At 44.4% G+C, this 16117-nt stretch overlaps 2 protein-coding genes and 1 long non-coding RNA gene across 5 annotated transcripts in view; 2 read left to right on the top strand and 1 right to left on the bottom strand.

The window, feature by feature from the left end:
- Positions 1–2588, top strand: part of LOC142952621 (forkhead box protein J3-like) — a 34225-nt gene extending 31637 nt beyond the window's left edge. Inside the window, exons 9-11 of the mRNA XM_076094458.1 lie at positions 976–1248; positions 1757–1885; positions 2464–2588. Coding sequence (XP_075950573.1) covers positions 976–1248; positions 1757–1885; positions 2464–2588 — 527 coding nt within the window. The remainder of the gene's footprint in view (positions 1–975; positions 1249–1756; positions 1886–2463) is intronic.
- Positions 2110–8691, bottom strand: LOC142952644 (uncharacterized). Of its 2 annotated transcripts, none has more exons than XR_012954695.1 (3): positions 8444–8691; positions 7152–7246; positions 2110–2607 (listed from the first exon to the last, which is right to left on the bottom strand). It is a non-coding gene; the product is annotated as an uncharacterized LOC142952644 (long non-coding RNA). The 2 variants fall into 2 exon arrangements; XR_012954697.1 differs by having other exon boundaries at positions 8615–8686.
- Positions 5445–15767, top strand: pdpn (podoplanin). Of its 2 annotated transcripts, XM_076094472.1 has the most exons (4): positions 5448–5902; positions 11540–11953; positions 12325–12433; positions 14149–15767. In XM_076094472.1, exons 1-4 carry the CDS (start codon positions 5839–5841, stop codon positions 14153–14155), a joined length of 594 nt encoding a protein of 197 aa, XP_075950587.1. In that variant the 5' UTR covers positions 5448–5838; the 3' UTR covers positions 14156–15767. The 2 variants fall into 2 exon arrangements, with proteins under 2 accessions (XP_075950594.1, XP_075950587.1); XM_076094479.1 differs by lacking the exon at positions 14149–15767 and having other exon boundaries at positions 5445–5902; positions 12325–12437.
- The last annotated feature ends 350 nt before the right edge of the window (positions 15768–16117 follow it).

The following is a 16117-nucleotide window of genomic DNA, read 5'->3' as shown; positions in this document are numbered from 1 at the left end:
ATAATAACATCCAGTGTTGTAATAGTAGCCCTAATAAAAGTCATTATCCTGCATCTGAGAGGTTGCCCTCTCTGTTTCTCTCTGTCTCTCTCACACATACACACACACACACACACACACACACACACACACACACACACACTGTCTCCCTCCCTTCCAGTTGTATGATGTGAATAATCCAATTAGGCCCCGGCTCAGTAACAGCCTCTTATCACGGTCAGCACACAAAGCCGGCAACATCCACACACGATGGATGGTCTTACAACACACGGGCCACGCTGCCTCTCTCTCTCTCTCTCTCTCTCTCTCTCTCTCTCTCTCTCTCTCTCTCTCTCTCTCTCTCTCTCTCTCTCTCTCTCTCTTTTTCTTTTCCTGCGGCGCTTGACCTCCCTCCCTCTGTCGACGCCAGGCGCATTGGGAATTCGATTTTTTTTAAATATCAGACAGCAGGTTGTGAATGGAAGCTTAGGTGTGTCTTTGTTTGAAGAAGAGAAGGTGTTACTCAGGGTCTCGTTCTCCGTCTCCAAATGTGAACAGGCATGTTGTCAAAGTGATGGATTTGTGATTCTGATATGAAGTTTTTCTGTAAGGTGCTTGGAGTGTTTGCCTGGAATAAGTAATTTCTGACTGAAGCATTGTTAGTCTGATGTAAAGGACATGTTACTGTCGATATGATTCAAGAAGAATCAGATTCTACCTTATTCATGAATCAGCGCTTAATATATCTTATTAATTATATAATAATAACCTTGTAAATCCTGGAAACCCAGGATTTGCACGATTGATTCAATATTTTCACATTTAATGAGTGTGATGTAGCTTCAGTGAACGATTGAAACAGACAGAAATTGCAGGTGAAGCTGTTTTACAGTCAAAATAAAAGTTAGAAATGTAGATATTACAACAATCTAATATTGAAGCTGTGAGATATGTGGGACATTCAGGTCGATCTTTGTGTCTCTGTCGGTCTGCCAGGTCTGAAGGACAGCATGCGGCAGGCTGAGCTCAACAACTGGTCGCTGGACGCCGCTCAGATGGCCGACCTGTGCTCCTCCATTAACCAGTTCTTCACGGCCACGGGGGTCATCCCCCCGGTGGGCACCGCCCACCCGCAACCTCAGGTCCCGCACCCGACGCCACCTGGAGCACCGCAGCACCCGGCTCAGCCGCACGGGGCGATGCACCCAAAGGCCAGCCAGCACAATCAGCACGGGCAGCACAACCAACATCACCAACACATCAGCACGGGTCAGCAGACAGAGCAGGCTTTGAAGATACAAGATACAAAAGCTGTAATTTACGAGTTTATCTCAGTTGTTACTCCAGCTGTCAGATGAATGTAATAGAGTAAAGAAATACAATATTTCCCTCTTCTTAAGAACGGTATTTTAAACCTCCCACCTTTGACTGGAGGCGTTCTCTTGCAAGATTTCTGCACGTTCTTGCTGTGACGGGAGCTGAGTTACAGTCTCTCCCCTCACTGTGCCTTTGTTTTCATTATTATAGATTTACAAGAGAATTGTGGATGTTGTCGGCTTCATGGCAGCTGGAGTAAAGATATGGAGACGAGGAGACATTTTCACCAGTGGGAATTCCAGCCCAATCTGTAGGATTTCTCAAGCTTAGCATAATATGGCAGTAAAACTGTGCGCGCAAGCGATCGCAGCTCGTGTTCTGCAGAGTCACATAGGCATGTGTGAAAGCCGGGATACTAATCTGACAGTTAGTCATTGGCCTTTTGTCTGTTCTCCCACAGGGAACATGTACATCGACTCGAGACAGAGCATTTCCTCTCTGATGGGCCCACCAGGGTACCCCCACATGCCTCCCATGAGCAACACGGCTCCCACCATGACAGGTGACTGCTCCATCGCTCTCTTAGCAGGTCAGGAGGAGCAGGTGGAAGTGAAGAGTGTATGTGTGTGTGCAGGTTTATATCCATGCAAGTGTGTGTGTGTGTGTGTGTGTGTGTGTGTGTTTGTCAATATCAGAATTTCACTAGTAGATGGTACAACATCAGTATTTGATAGTAATAATATGACACTATGGAGTAAAACCAAGATGCAATTTCACACATTAACGTTGATAAAAAGCAGAAAGAACCTATAATTCATCGGTGTTTTTTTTATTAAGGTTGGTAGATTAACCATATTTATTAACACGGTTTAATCTGTGCATTGACTACAAACTATAAATATACAAGGGAGTCACAGACTGGCTCAGAGAATCAACAAAGTAACAGGTACAATCAAAGGGTTACTCCAGCAATTTAGTACTGCATTGATGTTTAGTCTCCAGTATGTGTCAAACTGCAAAAAAACTGGATCCTACATTCCTCATGACTCAAACGATGCCCCTTGTAATTTTACATAATACAGATACAGTATGTGATGCAGAAGTGGCACTGAAATGTCACTGGGTGTGCTTCTAGTCTTTAGTCTTCTGCTCTCCCTCCACGTTCAGGTCATCTCAGCCAGCTGAGTCAGCAGCAGCAGCAACACAGGCTGCCTCTGGGACACTTCCAGGTGAGACGCATGCTCGCCGCAGACGACATCCAGGACGACTTTGACTGGGACTCCATCGTCTAAACTTAGCTGTAGGTGAAGACTGAGAGAGAGAGAGAGAGAGAGAGAGAGAGAGAGAGAGACACGTGATGACAGGTGAGGTATGGAACTAGCCGAAAAACCTTTCACCTGTGTGAAAAAACAGAAGACAATCCAACAGAAAACAAACCGAAAGTCAATTTTCTGATCTTCCTGGCCTTTCTCCCACCCCACCCCCCCCACCCCCCCCCCCCCCCCCCGTTACAAGTGGATGTTGAATCATTCAAAACAATGAGACTTACACGGGATTGGACCAAGCCGAGATGCAAACACACATCGTCCAAAGCAAAAATGAAGTCTGAAGCTCTCTGAATTGTCTCATGTTGTGTCCCCCAGTGCCAACAGGGTTACACGTCGCCAACGTGTTGTCAAATCGTCTGTGAATTGTTTTCTTTTTGTTTTCTTAAATCTGTTTCCTGCTAAAAACTTGTGTGCCATGTCTGCAAAGTCTCAGCGCCTGTGCCTGAAATGAATAGAAAACGTTGTCTTTTTTCCAAACTCCCTGCAGAAAATCCTCTCTCACACACTATTTCATCCTTTCCTCCTCGTAACATCTCTTTGTTCACTCTAATACTGGGCATCTGTGTTAGCTCTTTACAGCTACAGTTAGAAGGATGATTTATGAAGAGGAAGGAAATGATTGTGCAGCTGTTCAGTGGTGGTTGAGTGAAGCACCACCTGCTGGTTAAAACAGGCACCATTATCGCTTCCTTTGCCCAAAAAAGTTCTATGCACCACAATCTGCTCTTTCTTCATGTTTGTTCTGTCGCATCGGAAACCAAGTCTAAACTTTTATTTTAAGTGTCGTCATTGTGTGTGTGTGTGTGTGTGTGTGTGTGTGTGTGGAACAGTCCATGGTGCCATGTTCTCAGGGTGTTTACATTCATAAACCACGTCAGACCAACACAAAGCCATTTACATCTCTGTACATTAGGTTACTGTGTGTTGTTCGGTGCCGTCAGTGATCATTTCCAGCTGGTGACTGTGGTCAAAGCGTTTCAAATCTTCATTTGTCAGCTTATAAGCTCACTGAAAATACTGTGTAATAGGCTTTTCAGTTGCTCAAACAACAAACACTAATTAAAATGAAAATGAGATGCTGGGGCTAGACTTGGACTTTGTCAACAATGATCAAATATAATTCAGTGTTTCATTCATCAATTTTGGGAAAGTGCATATCAATTATGACCAGGCATGAGAAGGTCGGCCGTGATTTCAAGATGCCTCATTTGGGAGACGACGAGCATTTTTTGCACAACACCAAACATGATAGCATCTAGTGAACAGAAATAAAGGAAAACCGTGAACGTTATATTTCTTTGTTTCAAAAGACATTTAAAAAAAATAAAAAAATAAAAAAAATAGATCAGCAAAGGAGCAGAAAACTAAACAAAAGTTTCAAATGCTCAACTTTTCTTACTGTGATGTTTAATTTCGTCTGTGTGTACAAGTGTGTATAGTCTTCTCAGATTTCATTTAGCATACAGCTCAAAAAATATACATGAGAAATAAAAAGTGATTTGTTTGTATTACGTGGGTACAAAGTGAAATTTGGGACCTTAAAGTGCTCTTTCTTTTTGGAAGATCTCAGTGATTGTTCGAATGGTCTAAACAAGGTCTCATAGTAAAAAAAGAAGAAGAAAAAAAGAAAAATACTCTTTATTATTGCCATTAAATGCTGTATTACAGTGACCAGCATATATATCTTGTATGTTTGTGTGTTGTTGTCCATGTAAATAATGGTATGTTACTCCTATGTTTGCCCTTGAAAAACACAGACTGAAAAAAAGAAAACAGCAAATGGAGAGAAAGTATTTTGTTATCTGTCCTTCAGGAGACACAGTATGTACATATCTTCAGTATATTGTAAATAAGTGATGAAAAAAAAAATGGCATTGGCGTTTTGTGTGTTATAAATACTCTGTGTAATGGCAGTTTAACAGTTAAAATCTGTTTCAGTGTTTATTAAAATGTCATCAACCATTTTTACTGCGCAAACCTCACATCTGCTGTCGTTATTTAATCAGTTGTCGGCATCTTTGAAACAAACACAACTGAAAGCACAGAGAGAGACTCAGCTTTGTGCCGTTTTGACCCTCGTAGCTTGTTGTCCAACAGGTGTCAGCCTAGTGCCAAGCAACAGTTTGTTTGCCCTCCATCACATGTAAACTCGGGCAGACCACCGATGTTTGCCTGTGTGAAAGTCACACGATGTTCCAACTGTATTTACGGCTCCTTTGCACCTTTTCAGGGGAAACCTGTTTTTAAAAGCGGCGCTCTCTTGCTTCCGTCTGTTGGCCTCAGACGTACGCTTGCCTTTGTGAGAATAAGGTTGGTGGTTTAAAAGATCAATACAGATGCATCAAGGATGCTTGTTTCATTCACTGCTTTCTTTTTAACAGTTAGATACAGTTAAAGATGCTGATAGGTAACACTTGAAGCTGTGTTCTCTCTCTCTCTCTCTCTCTCTCTCTCTCTCTCTCTCTTGGCTCCTAACTCTGTGATTAAAGCTCTGTTTACATTTAGCTCCATTCATTCACAGAGCATTTTCAAGGCCTGTTTCTTTAGCTTTCTAATCGTATGAGCAGGCCAAGTGTAGTTTGAAAAGCTTGTGTTGTCCTGAGAAACAAGTCGACGGTGTATTTATTGGTATTTCCAAGTGTGTTTGCATTTGTGAGTGTGTGCGTGATATTGCAGGGTTTGCAAACAGGAGGGTTGGCTGTGCCCCAAGACGAGAGCACGTCCTACACGGGGCTGGCCCACGAGGGCTGAAACCACCTTACTGCCCCAATCCGGACTCCCTCCTCCCAACCCGCCCAGCCCACCACCAGTACCAGCACCCCTCCTCCACTCTCAGCTCAGTCACTCACACACGCTCTCTTTGCTCTCTCCTGCTGTGTGCCAGTCCCTCTCTCCCTCTCCACTTCCTCAAAGTGGCCACAGCTCCTCTCTGTTCTCTTGTCCTCTCTACATCCCTCCACCACTCTCCTTCTTCCTCTATCTATAATAGCAACCCGGCACTGCCTGCTTGCTTCTACAAGTTAAACGGATCTCAGGCTGATACTTTGCCAAACTCCCCCTGAAGACTTTATTTTCACCTCATTTTTTCCTTCACCTTCCCCTCCGGAGAGGCCGGTTGGTGCGTGTCTGGCGTGTGTGAGGGCTCTGGTGTCTTGCTCTTTGCCCCAAGGGAGTCCCTAAAGGTTGTGACTGGAGGAGAAACGTTATCACCACAATGAATGTTCAGCTGCTGCTCCTGTTGGCCCTGGCCGGCCCTTTCTGTGCCTTCACACATGCAAGTAAGTGAACTCTCCGCTATCACTGTCCTGCTGTTAGCACACTGTGTCCCCTCGCTCCCTCTCCCTCCATGTGCCCACCCCACACCACTCTTTGTCTGTTTTAATCCCCGTTGACTGAACAACAACACTCTGGAAGCTGGTTTCAGGAGGTAAAATACACTCCATTTCTATTTGTGTATTCATTAACTAATTAATGAGGTTCCCAAGTGCAACTGATTTTCAATACTTTTTCTATTTTTTTTTCTATTTTCACTGTTAAATCATCACTTGAAACTGCTTCTGACAACTGCCGGCTGTAGCCTTTTCCTATGTTCCACTTTAGCCAATAATATCCCTGATGGAAAAGCAAAACGTTGGTCAAGGGTGTTAGTTTAACAAAGGGGAGCGACTCAAGAAAGTCTGTGTTGATTTTAACATGTTTAACTCCCTCTGTCTCACTTTCTCTCTCCCTTTCACACTGTTCTTGAGCTCTGGAGCAAAAGTTTGATTTGCAGACACCAAAGGGAAATGTGATGAAATAGCAGGAGCTCCGCTGCCTCGTGTCTGTAAATTCTTGGCACTGGCAAAGAGAAGAAAGGAATATCCTTTGGATGGCTCCCAAAAACAGTGCTCATACACTGCGAGGGAGGGATGGGGGCTGTAAGCGGTAACATACACCGTACACATTTATCTGAAAGCCTATCCACTGTCGCCTCTCATTTTACCCCTGATTCTCTCATTTCTCTGGCACTGCATCTGTTTTTCTCCCTGCCTCTCTTTCTCCCCATTTACATGTTTTCCCTTTCTTCCTCTCTTTCTGCTTCCTTCCTTTTCGCCTTGACCAGCAGTGTTTGCCATGGGGAAGCAGCAGGCAGGGGCGGGTGGGGGTGCTGAGGCCTAAGGAAGCTGTAGGGCAGGGCAGGGCTGGTTTGCGTGAGTGTATTAATAGATAGTGGCTCTATGAGGGTCATATCAAGAGAGAACACCCGGTACGTGATGAGCTTTAAGAGGTGCCCCACCCTCTTTTACTTGTTGTTAGACCATGCAGCACGCCGCCCCTTGGCATTTACCCATCTTTGGTGGGGTATCAACTTTTTACCACTTAACCCCACCTCTCCTACTTCTCCCCCGTCTCTTAACAGTCCTCCGCCTGCCTCCAACTCTCTGCCCCCTTTCCCCTGTTGAGCTTGGTGAGTCTGTACCTCGGGGTTGGTGTCGGCACAAGGAGAGCAGAGAGGGGCTGGGTCTATTTTTAAACAACAACCTTTACCGGTAGGAGACGACGTGTACATTTCCATGGAGGTTTCCTCTGGAAGAAAAAGTCCTTAAACTTTCAGCATGATTCTCAGCTCAGCCGTCTCGGTCCTCCAAAGAGAAGGGAAACAAAGAAAATAGCTCATTTCACTACTATGCTTCACAAATGGGGGGGGGGGCTTTTAACTCCCTCACGCCCGCTCACTTAACGAGCAAACCCCACGTATCCTGTAAAATCCTCCACCTCCTCCCTCACTCTGCTGCCCCCCCCACCACCTCCGGTCTCCTTAATGAGTTTTGTCTGCCTCTCCGGGCCTATAACGTCCCTGTCACATCTGGCTGCTGAAGGGAGAGGTCAATGCCCTTTGTCCGTGCCCACTTCTAGAAATGACTAAAATGTTGCGCTCATACTCCAAATATGAGACAAATGCTGGTAAAGAGGGACCATGAGGAAAACTAGCACTTCTCACGGGAACTGAGTCTCATTTAGAGAAAAAATAAATGCTCTGTCATACTTCCAAAACTTTCCGCAAGGAGAAAGAAACATCTGTTTATGGAAAGGAGTCTGAAGCGGTTTTAGCCAGGACCAAGCCCAAGCCCTGGTGACTGTAGCAGGGCTTCAGAGTATGGCCCCAATCGCTCTGTGGAGATTTGTTTTTGTGTTTGTCTCCTCTGTGAGTACTGACACAAATGTCTCATATCTCTAGCACCTACTTGTGCGGCACGTGAGACATGGTGCAAGAGAAATTAAGAAAAACAATAGAGCTGCTGACTAAGGAACGCTTACACAACTGGGCGGGTGTTTTATGATGTGGGAGTTGGACTTTAAGGTGAACAAGATTTGATTTTGGGCGCCTTGTTGGCGCACAAGACAGAGGTCGTGCCATTAAGGCCGAGTCCTTACCGCAGAGTTTGAGTCCGTTCGAGGCTCTGCGCTGCATGTCATCCCCTCTCTTCCCCCTGCCTTTCCTGTCTAGCTTCTTGACAAGATGCTTCTTGATTAAATTGTCGGTCTGCAGTGTTTAGTTTTGTTTAAAAGAGTTGGGAGGCTTTGTGATGCCACAGCATGATCTTTCTATTTTGTCATTTCGCAGTGGTTGCATTTAATGTCATCCCTGCCCGGATTCATTACATTTTAGGAATTTAATCAGACCTGTTCGGCCTAAGATTAAAGGCCCACTTGATCTAGCTCTGGACCAGTCTCTGCCGCTGGCAATAGAGTCCAGATGGGACCTGCTGCATGTTGTCCTATCTGGGGGGAAAAACAAAGTGTGGAGCTCGTTGTGTTGCGTCTGTGATAAGTCTTACTGAGAATATTCCACTCCAGCCTGTCTCCTGCTTAAAATCCCCAGTGTGCAGTGCATGGCACGCCCCAGTATCTCCACAGCTGACTCCTACTGGTTGAGCAGTGGAGGCTATGCTGTGCGGCATCTCGACAAAAGTGCGTTGAGATGGGCAGGGCGCCAATTTCTCACTCACATTTCCCTCCTCCAGTGTGGCGAAAACATTCTTGGGCTCCAAAGGTGGACACACTCCCTCACACCGTCTGCACGGACCCTTCCCCTCCCACACAGGACTGTGAATTAGTAGCTCTCTCACACACACACACCCACACACACACACACACACAAACGGGGGGCCTCAGCGACAGCTGATTGTGATCATAATGGATGGAAGCTGCTACTCCCTCGTATATCGTTGTGTCCCTCCCTCACTCTTTTCACTCTCTCTGCAGGTTTTATGTATGCCTGGCCAGAGTGAAGCCCCACATGGGTGCCTCCACAGCTTCTTGCTGTGTTCCTGTACAACTTCTCCTACTTTTAACCCTTTTTTTTGCCTTTTTACGCCTCTCTGTCCCTCCCTGTATATCTACATCCTGTCCATAAACCTTAGTTAAGAGAAATGTTTAAATCATTCACAGTCACAATGACTCCATTGTTATTTGAATTACTTTCTGACATGTTATTACAGAAAGCGCCATCACCAGTTGTTTTCTACTTGTGCTTACCTCGTCTTAACTTTTCCATAATGAGTGAGAAAGTGTGTTTCGCAATTTCAATGAATCAACCCTTTATTAAGGCGCAGTCAGACAGCCATAGGTTTACACACACACACACACATAAAAACATTCAGTATGAACTCACTTGCACTTTTACGCTTGTTAAGTGTTGATGATTTCAGCCTCTTTCATGCTTTACATGGAAATGGATGTGAGAGAGCATGTGGCCAGAATGATGTAATCGTGGGTAAAATCACCCACCAAACATTTGGAATAATAACGCCGCAGCTACGTAAACGTTCTCAGTCTAGGAGGAAAGAATGGAAGGAAAAAACTTAAACTGCTTTTGCTGACGGGTGCATGGATCTGAGTTTCCTCGCAGTGTCCCCTTAAGTTCTGAGCTTTTAATGAGTTTCCACGGTGCTCACATATCTAAAAACATCTTTGACTGGTTGACCCAGACTCAAACCCCCTCGTGTTGGTAGAAGTCCTCACCAGCTTCAGGGGTCCTGTTCTGATTCTGATCCCGTGCTCCGACCCCCCTGAGGTTTAACAGAGGGTCACTTACACGCTAACCACTACACACATCTCGCTGTGAGCAGAGACGCCAAACCAGAGACAGACCGTGTTCACAATGAAATCAAGCATCAGAAGGGACCCGGGGCTGTTCCCCTCAGAGCTCCCCTCCACCCTATTGCTTTCCCTTTCTCTCTCTCCGGGGATTCAGCCTTCTCAAAGGTTTCAGCTGCAACAAAAGCTATCCTTAGGGAGTGGCAGGGTCATGAACGTGAGGACGGGCGAGAAGTTAAAAGGAAAGAGAGGAGAGGGGACCTAGGCTGCAACAGTCTTACTGTGTTACTCACTAAGCAGCTGTGTTCACCCAGGATACTCAGCACAGTGGGGAGGAAATACTACTCAGAGCTAATTGTGGGAACTGTACACATAATGAAACAATTGTTGGAGGAGGAGGCGATTACCCAGCGTACGGCCATGCTCTGTGAAGCGCAGGCCGTTTTATCATCACTTACAGACTTTCCTAACCAACCGTCTGTGAGTCGTCTTTTGAAAACCCCCTTCAGTACTCTGCCACAGTGGGAACAAATACTTTGTTATATTTATCCCGCCTGTTGCTAATGAAACACGCAAGCCAGCACAGGACTAGGAATAACTGCACCGGTTGTTAGACCATTCCGGGTTATTTTTACCCTTGTAAAGTATTCTCTATTATTTCAAGTATTCAGAACAATTGGAGAAAATGGAGATGGAGAGAGACCATGATGTCAGACGCTAAGATTAGAAGACTCGCGGGTCTCTGCAGTAAGAGTGTTTTCAGGAGAGAGAAGTAGTTTTAAAGGGAAAGAAGAAGCGATTTTTAGGCCAACATCTTGTCAGTGGAAAGTTAACTGTAGACCGTAATTTTGGTGCCACATTGAAATCTGCCTCCTTAATTTTGAAGCAGTGCTGTCCAGGCAACGCTTTCAGTTGTGGCTACGAGGATGTTGAACGTGGGGTTATTGGAGGGAAATGATTAGGTTGAGCCCTGGCTGCTTCATAGTCCAGACCTTGATGAGAGACACAAGGATAAATACATGTCTTTTGGCAAATGGTAAATACAAAACGGGAGCCTCCATTTTACTGCCAGCACTGAAGGTCTTTTGAGCTCTGTCAAAAACTTGATTTTACATAGTTATCATTCAAAATCGTTACTCGAGATTGATATTATACAATAATTCCACCTATCTTTTTTTTAATAAAGAGAGAGAAACAAAAGCTACGAATGCTTTCAAAATATATGGCTGACATTTCCTCAAGGTGTTCAGTCCACCATTTCATCAAACCTGCCTGAGTCTTTCTGAAACTGCAAATCTTCCGCTTTGTGGTGTCTCTCTCACCATCGGGCGTTGATCAACCCCGCACCCTCCACATGTTAAGAGGCTGAGGGTTGACGAGCCTTCCCGCGCTCTCGTCACAGGCAGATCACTCCACAGGAAATGAGGCAGAGGATGTGGCATGCCAGCACGCAAACACAGAGCCTTAAAGACAGGATGGAGGGGTGGAGGAGAGGAGGGGGGAAGGGATGTGGATTTTATGAAGTCACGGGGTGTGCGGGTCGTGCTGTCACGGTGCTGGTGATGGGAGTGTTACCAAAGAGTGTCTGGACGTAATGTAACCGGCCAAGAGGCAGAACAACGCTGTACGGGGTCGCTATGACAAGGGGCATCCAATGTACCAATGTGTTGTCCCTTCATATAGTCACACTTTTCAGGAAATTAACCATGAATTTTAATGAATCAGTCAGTGTAAAATATATACAAATCATCCACAAAAAACAGCTCGACAGTCACAGAAACCGATTGTATTCTCCCATACCTGCATGTGAACACATCTGTGACCTCTCTCCCCAGGCCCCACAGAGGTCACTAAATGGCTTGATGCTGGGATCACCGAATCTGCAGCACACATCGTACCTGAAGTTACAGAGGTTCCTGAAGCGGACATAACTATTATCACTGGTCCTCCTGCAACCGATCCGGAGGCAGCCGCAGAAGTATTCGTTACAGAAGTCGCTACACATGGAGTCGCTGCAACAGCAGCCTTCACCGAGGCGGCGACGCCCGCCGTTCCATTGATTACTGAAGAGGACGTCGTTGAAACAGAAGCCTCTGCTGCTGCTACTGCAGCACCAGGACTCATTATCACTGACCCTCCTGTAGTGGAGACCACAGGCCCCACTGAGGCAGCAGACGTTACGGTCCAACCGACGGATGCTGCCAAAGCAGGGACGGGAGAAGACGTGGTCGTTGAAGACGGCACAGAGGGTGAGGAATGTGTGGGATGGTAGCTGGTGGTCAGTTTGAAGTCAGGTGTTATTATTGACAGAAATCATACAACAGGCAGCCTAATGTGGAGGTGAGTGTGTTTGGCAGTGCCATAAAGGGTTTAAAAGTCACATGCAAGCCTTAAATCTCTCCGAATATTACTCTCTTCCATCTTTCGCTCACATGTCATTCTGTGTTAATCAGAGGCTATTAATCCACTCTTAGATAGAAAGATGACATTTGATTCATTCTTAGTGTGAAAATATCCCATCAAACTGTCACTGGTTCTACATATAACATTAAAACTAGTCATCTCAAAATCCAACTGAAGTCTGAAAATAAGTGCTGACTCTTGTCTTTCCGTCCCACAGAGGGCCTGAGTTCTGGCCAGGTAGTCGGCATCGTGATTGGCGTTCTGTTGGCAATGGTCATCGTCATCGCCGTTGTGATCGCTGTGGTGAGGAGGATGGGAAAATACTCGTAAGTACCTCGTCTTTAATGGTGGTTACACACACACACACACACACACACACACACACACACACACACACACACACACACACAGCTTGAATCCATGTGAATGCTGGAAGTTATTCTGATGTTGTGCAGTGAGTCATCACCTCTGGCGTCCTCTAAATATGGAGCGAACGAAACAGCCTGAGCTTTTAGTCATCACTGACACATCCGACGATGAAATAGCACGGGCAGTGATGTAATGGATCCTGGACAGAGAGCTGTTCTGTGTGATAAGCGGACCTGGCATGCCCAACACAAGCTGCGGAGCCACAGTCGGTCTCTGCTGTTCATGATGCTAATGATGAATGTTTCTTGTGTCACAGGTCTGCAAAGAGCAAAAAACCCGCGAAAAAAGACATTATGGTTTCTGTAAATTTCTCTATTTGATTCCTTCAGCTAATCACTTTAACCCCTTCAAGCCCATCAGGGTCCTAATTTACAGATGTGTAACAGATGTCCCCCCCCCCTCCAAAAAAGACACAGACAAAGTTTGATGCTTGTTGCTGCTTCTGCTGACAAACAGTCCCATGGCCTCATGAGGAAAATTGGGCATTCATGCTGACAAGCGGCTTGAGCTTGTTTATTGACTTAGTGTCTGGCGATGTGGCCAGCAGTCATCAAGTAGCTTGTTTTATGTTAACAGCTTGATTTGATCCCTACAAACAGAGGGATTGCGTTTGTCAGAAGTGGGGCAGCAACACAAAGTGTTCAACTTCTGTTTTTGTTTTTTGTCTCAGGAACTAATTATCAGTCTATTTTAAAATGAAGGTTTATTTCAGAGTATATCGTCTTAAGATCTGCGCTGACTTAAGCTACTTGTTGTCCGAAGACTAATCTTGTCAACTCCCATACAACCTGGCTTTAAAACAAAATGTCTCCCTTTTAAAGGTTTTGATAAACACGCCTCTTATGTAAACCTTTTGTTGTTTCTTTTTTGTATATCGACCTACATCTTTAATCTTTTAATTAAATCTAAAAAACAGCTTTTTTTTCACCATCCATATTGTTGTCAATGTTAAATTAAAATGTGCACCATTAAATGACACTAAACTCAGTGTACAGATTAATAAACTTTAATATAAATTGAGCCTCAGATACTCAACTACGGAAGCCCTAAATGGACATAATTCAAACATTTTTAATATCGTTATCTCAAGATCACAATTTGATTATCTCGTGATCTCAAGAAAATGAACTTTGTTATCTAACAACAAAAACAAGATGATGAACTTGTTATTACGTGAAAACAAAGGGTTGTTCTTTCTTTCTTCTTTTATAATGTTTGGGTCAAATCAGATCGAGGGGAGGTATAGACACATTTATTTTCAGATCAGAAGACATTTCAGTTTTTCACTGTCAGCTCAATCTAGGCCGTTTGAAAACATTTACAGTCGGCTGATTTGACCCAAACATTTTAAGTAATAAGAGAAAACAACTTTTTTCTCATGATATCGAATTAATTATTTTGTAATCTCAAAATAACGAAGCATGTTTTTTCGAGATCATGAGATAATCAACTAGTGATCTTGAGATAACCATATTAGAAATCATGGCCGTTTAGTGCTTCCGTACTTACTGTAACTTACTGTAGATTCAACGATCTCCCTTTTCCATCCACTGTCTGACTCTCTCTCTCTCTCTCTCTCTCTCTCTCTCTCTCTCTCTCTCTTATCCCACAGCCCTTGAGGAAAAAGTCGGCCAAGCAGCAGGAGCGCACAAAGTTCTGGAAATTCTGAACTACTGAACTGTGACATCATTCGCGACCATTAAAACAAGCACGATACCAGAACTAAACTAATCGAACCATGACTCTGGACTGTTGCCAAAAAAAGAGGGGGAGGGAGGCTCGTGTGTGTTAATGTATGAAGTGTATGAATGTGAGACAAGAGGGGTACATGAGCAAACATCCTCACCTCCCCCTTCCACATCCCTGACCCCTCTAAGTGCCGCTGATTAGAAAGGCTCCCTCCCCCTACTCCCTAGGAGAGAACAAAACAAGGTGACGGCAGGATGTAGCTAGGAATTTCAGGCCTTTTTAAAAGCATTTTGTTAAGAAAAAAGAGAGAAAGAAAGGTAGGGGATTATCTGACCTCTAGGCATAAAACCTCTCTCCTTTAAAGAGTGACTGATTTAGATTTGCATGGAAGTTTGAGCCGACATACAAATGGATATTGCTGACAAAACAAAAGGAAATTAAACGCAAATGGAAGGTGCGAGCAGCAGAGACTGCTACAAATTCCGCAGGATGTATATACAATGCAAGGGCACTACATAGTATACAGCTCATATAGTATACAGCATTATGAGAAATGACTTTCTCATATGTTGCAGTTGCATAGGCTAGCATTTGATATTATGGAATACACAGCACATACAGGCAGGCTATTGTTGTGGCAAACAGACCTTTTTAAAACACCCCCTGAGCACCAGTTAAAACATTTTCTCATGTAGCCAGAATCCCTGATATGTTGGCCAACTCTATATGAAGCACCGTGTGCAGAAGTTGTTTTGACATAACACACTCATGAGCTCTGAGGGCAAGCACGGAGCTAAAAGAAAAGGCACCCTCGTTTGCAAGAGTAACGCGACATTCTGCCCACTTTAACACTGACATATAAAAACCTAATACATATCTGTGAAATTTAGCAGAAGGGTTTGTGCCACTGTCTCTGGTATTCTCTAGGTAGTTAGGAAGACTTTAACTTTTGAAGTGCATTTTAATGTGAATTGACTGTACCTTTTAACTGCCACCCATTCCAGACAGAACAGCTTGTATGACTTGTTCCTCTCTAAAGGCTTACACACAGCCCTCCGTTATTAGACATAGTGATAGCATTGTCTTCACAATGTCTTCATAGTACTTTTGTTAATAGTTAGATTACCAGAACAGCCGTCCGGTCTTTAAATTGAGCTAGCCCCTGATTGCGTGACGAGGATGACATTTTATAGTTGCACTTAGTTTTAGTGCACAGTATTAGGCAGTAATGCCCTATTTTGTTATATTTGCAATTGTAAGTGTGCTAAATGGGTGTACAAATAATGAAGTCTCAGCTTAGCTCCGCTTGCTTTACAAACTCGTTTAATATGTGCACTGAATGAGTGCTGTAATGTTTAATGAATAGGCTTTAGACACTGCAAATGTTTGCAACGACATGTCTTTGTTTCCTCTCCTCTGCTTTGCCACATATCATCAGTTCTAGGCCTTTCGTTTGTGCCACCTGATTTGTTTCAACCCTTTTATTTAATTGCAGTGTTTTTGTTCATACTGTTTCAATAAAAAACTGAAAACACTCTGAAAGCTCTCCTTTGTCTTCCGTGCCTGATGTCCCTCAATAATCCGAGCCATTTCCTATCAATTAGATCACGTAGTTACCGCCGCAACGCCTAAGAGTCAACACATTGTTGAGCAGCACTGTATTTGTTCTTGAATCAGGCTAAAATACTGAAATTCACAAACACACCATTATAAGCGTCCACGGGGGCAGCAGTCCACTCTGATTGGCCCATTTAAGTAATGCTTCAGATTTAAAAAACAACCCCCTCCTCATCGGGGAGACAAACAGCACCAAATATGGAGGAACATATGGCCTCGGACCGTTGATTCGGTTGAGCCCTCTGACAGTTAGGTGTGTTTTTTATGTGATGTTG

This window comes from Anarhichas minor, unplaced genomic scaffold (assembly GCF_050575085.1).
Source record: "Anarhichas minor isolate MPS153535 unplaced genomic scaffold, ASM5057508v1 ptg000003l, whole genome shotgun sequence".
Lineage (NCBI taxonomy): Eukaryota > Metazoa > Chordata > Actinopteri > Perciformes > Anarhichadidae > Anarhichas > Anarhichas minor.
Note: the sequence above shows the minus strand (reverse complement) of the source record. Positions and strands in the feature narration are given on the sequence as shown.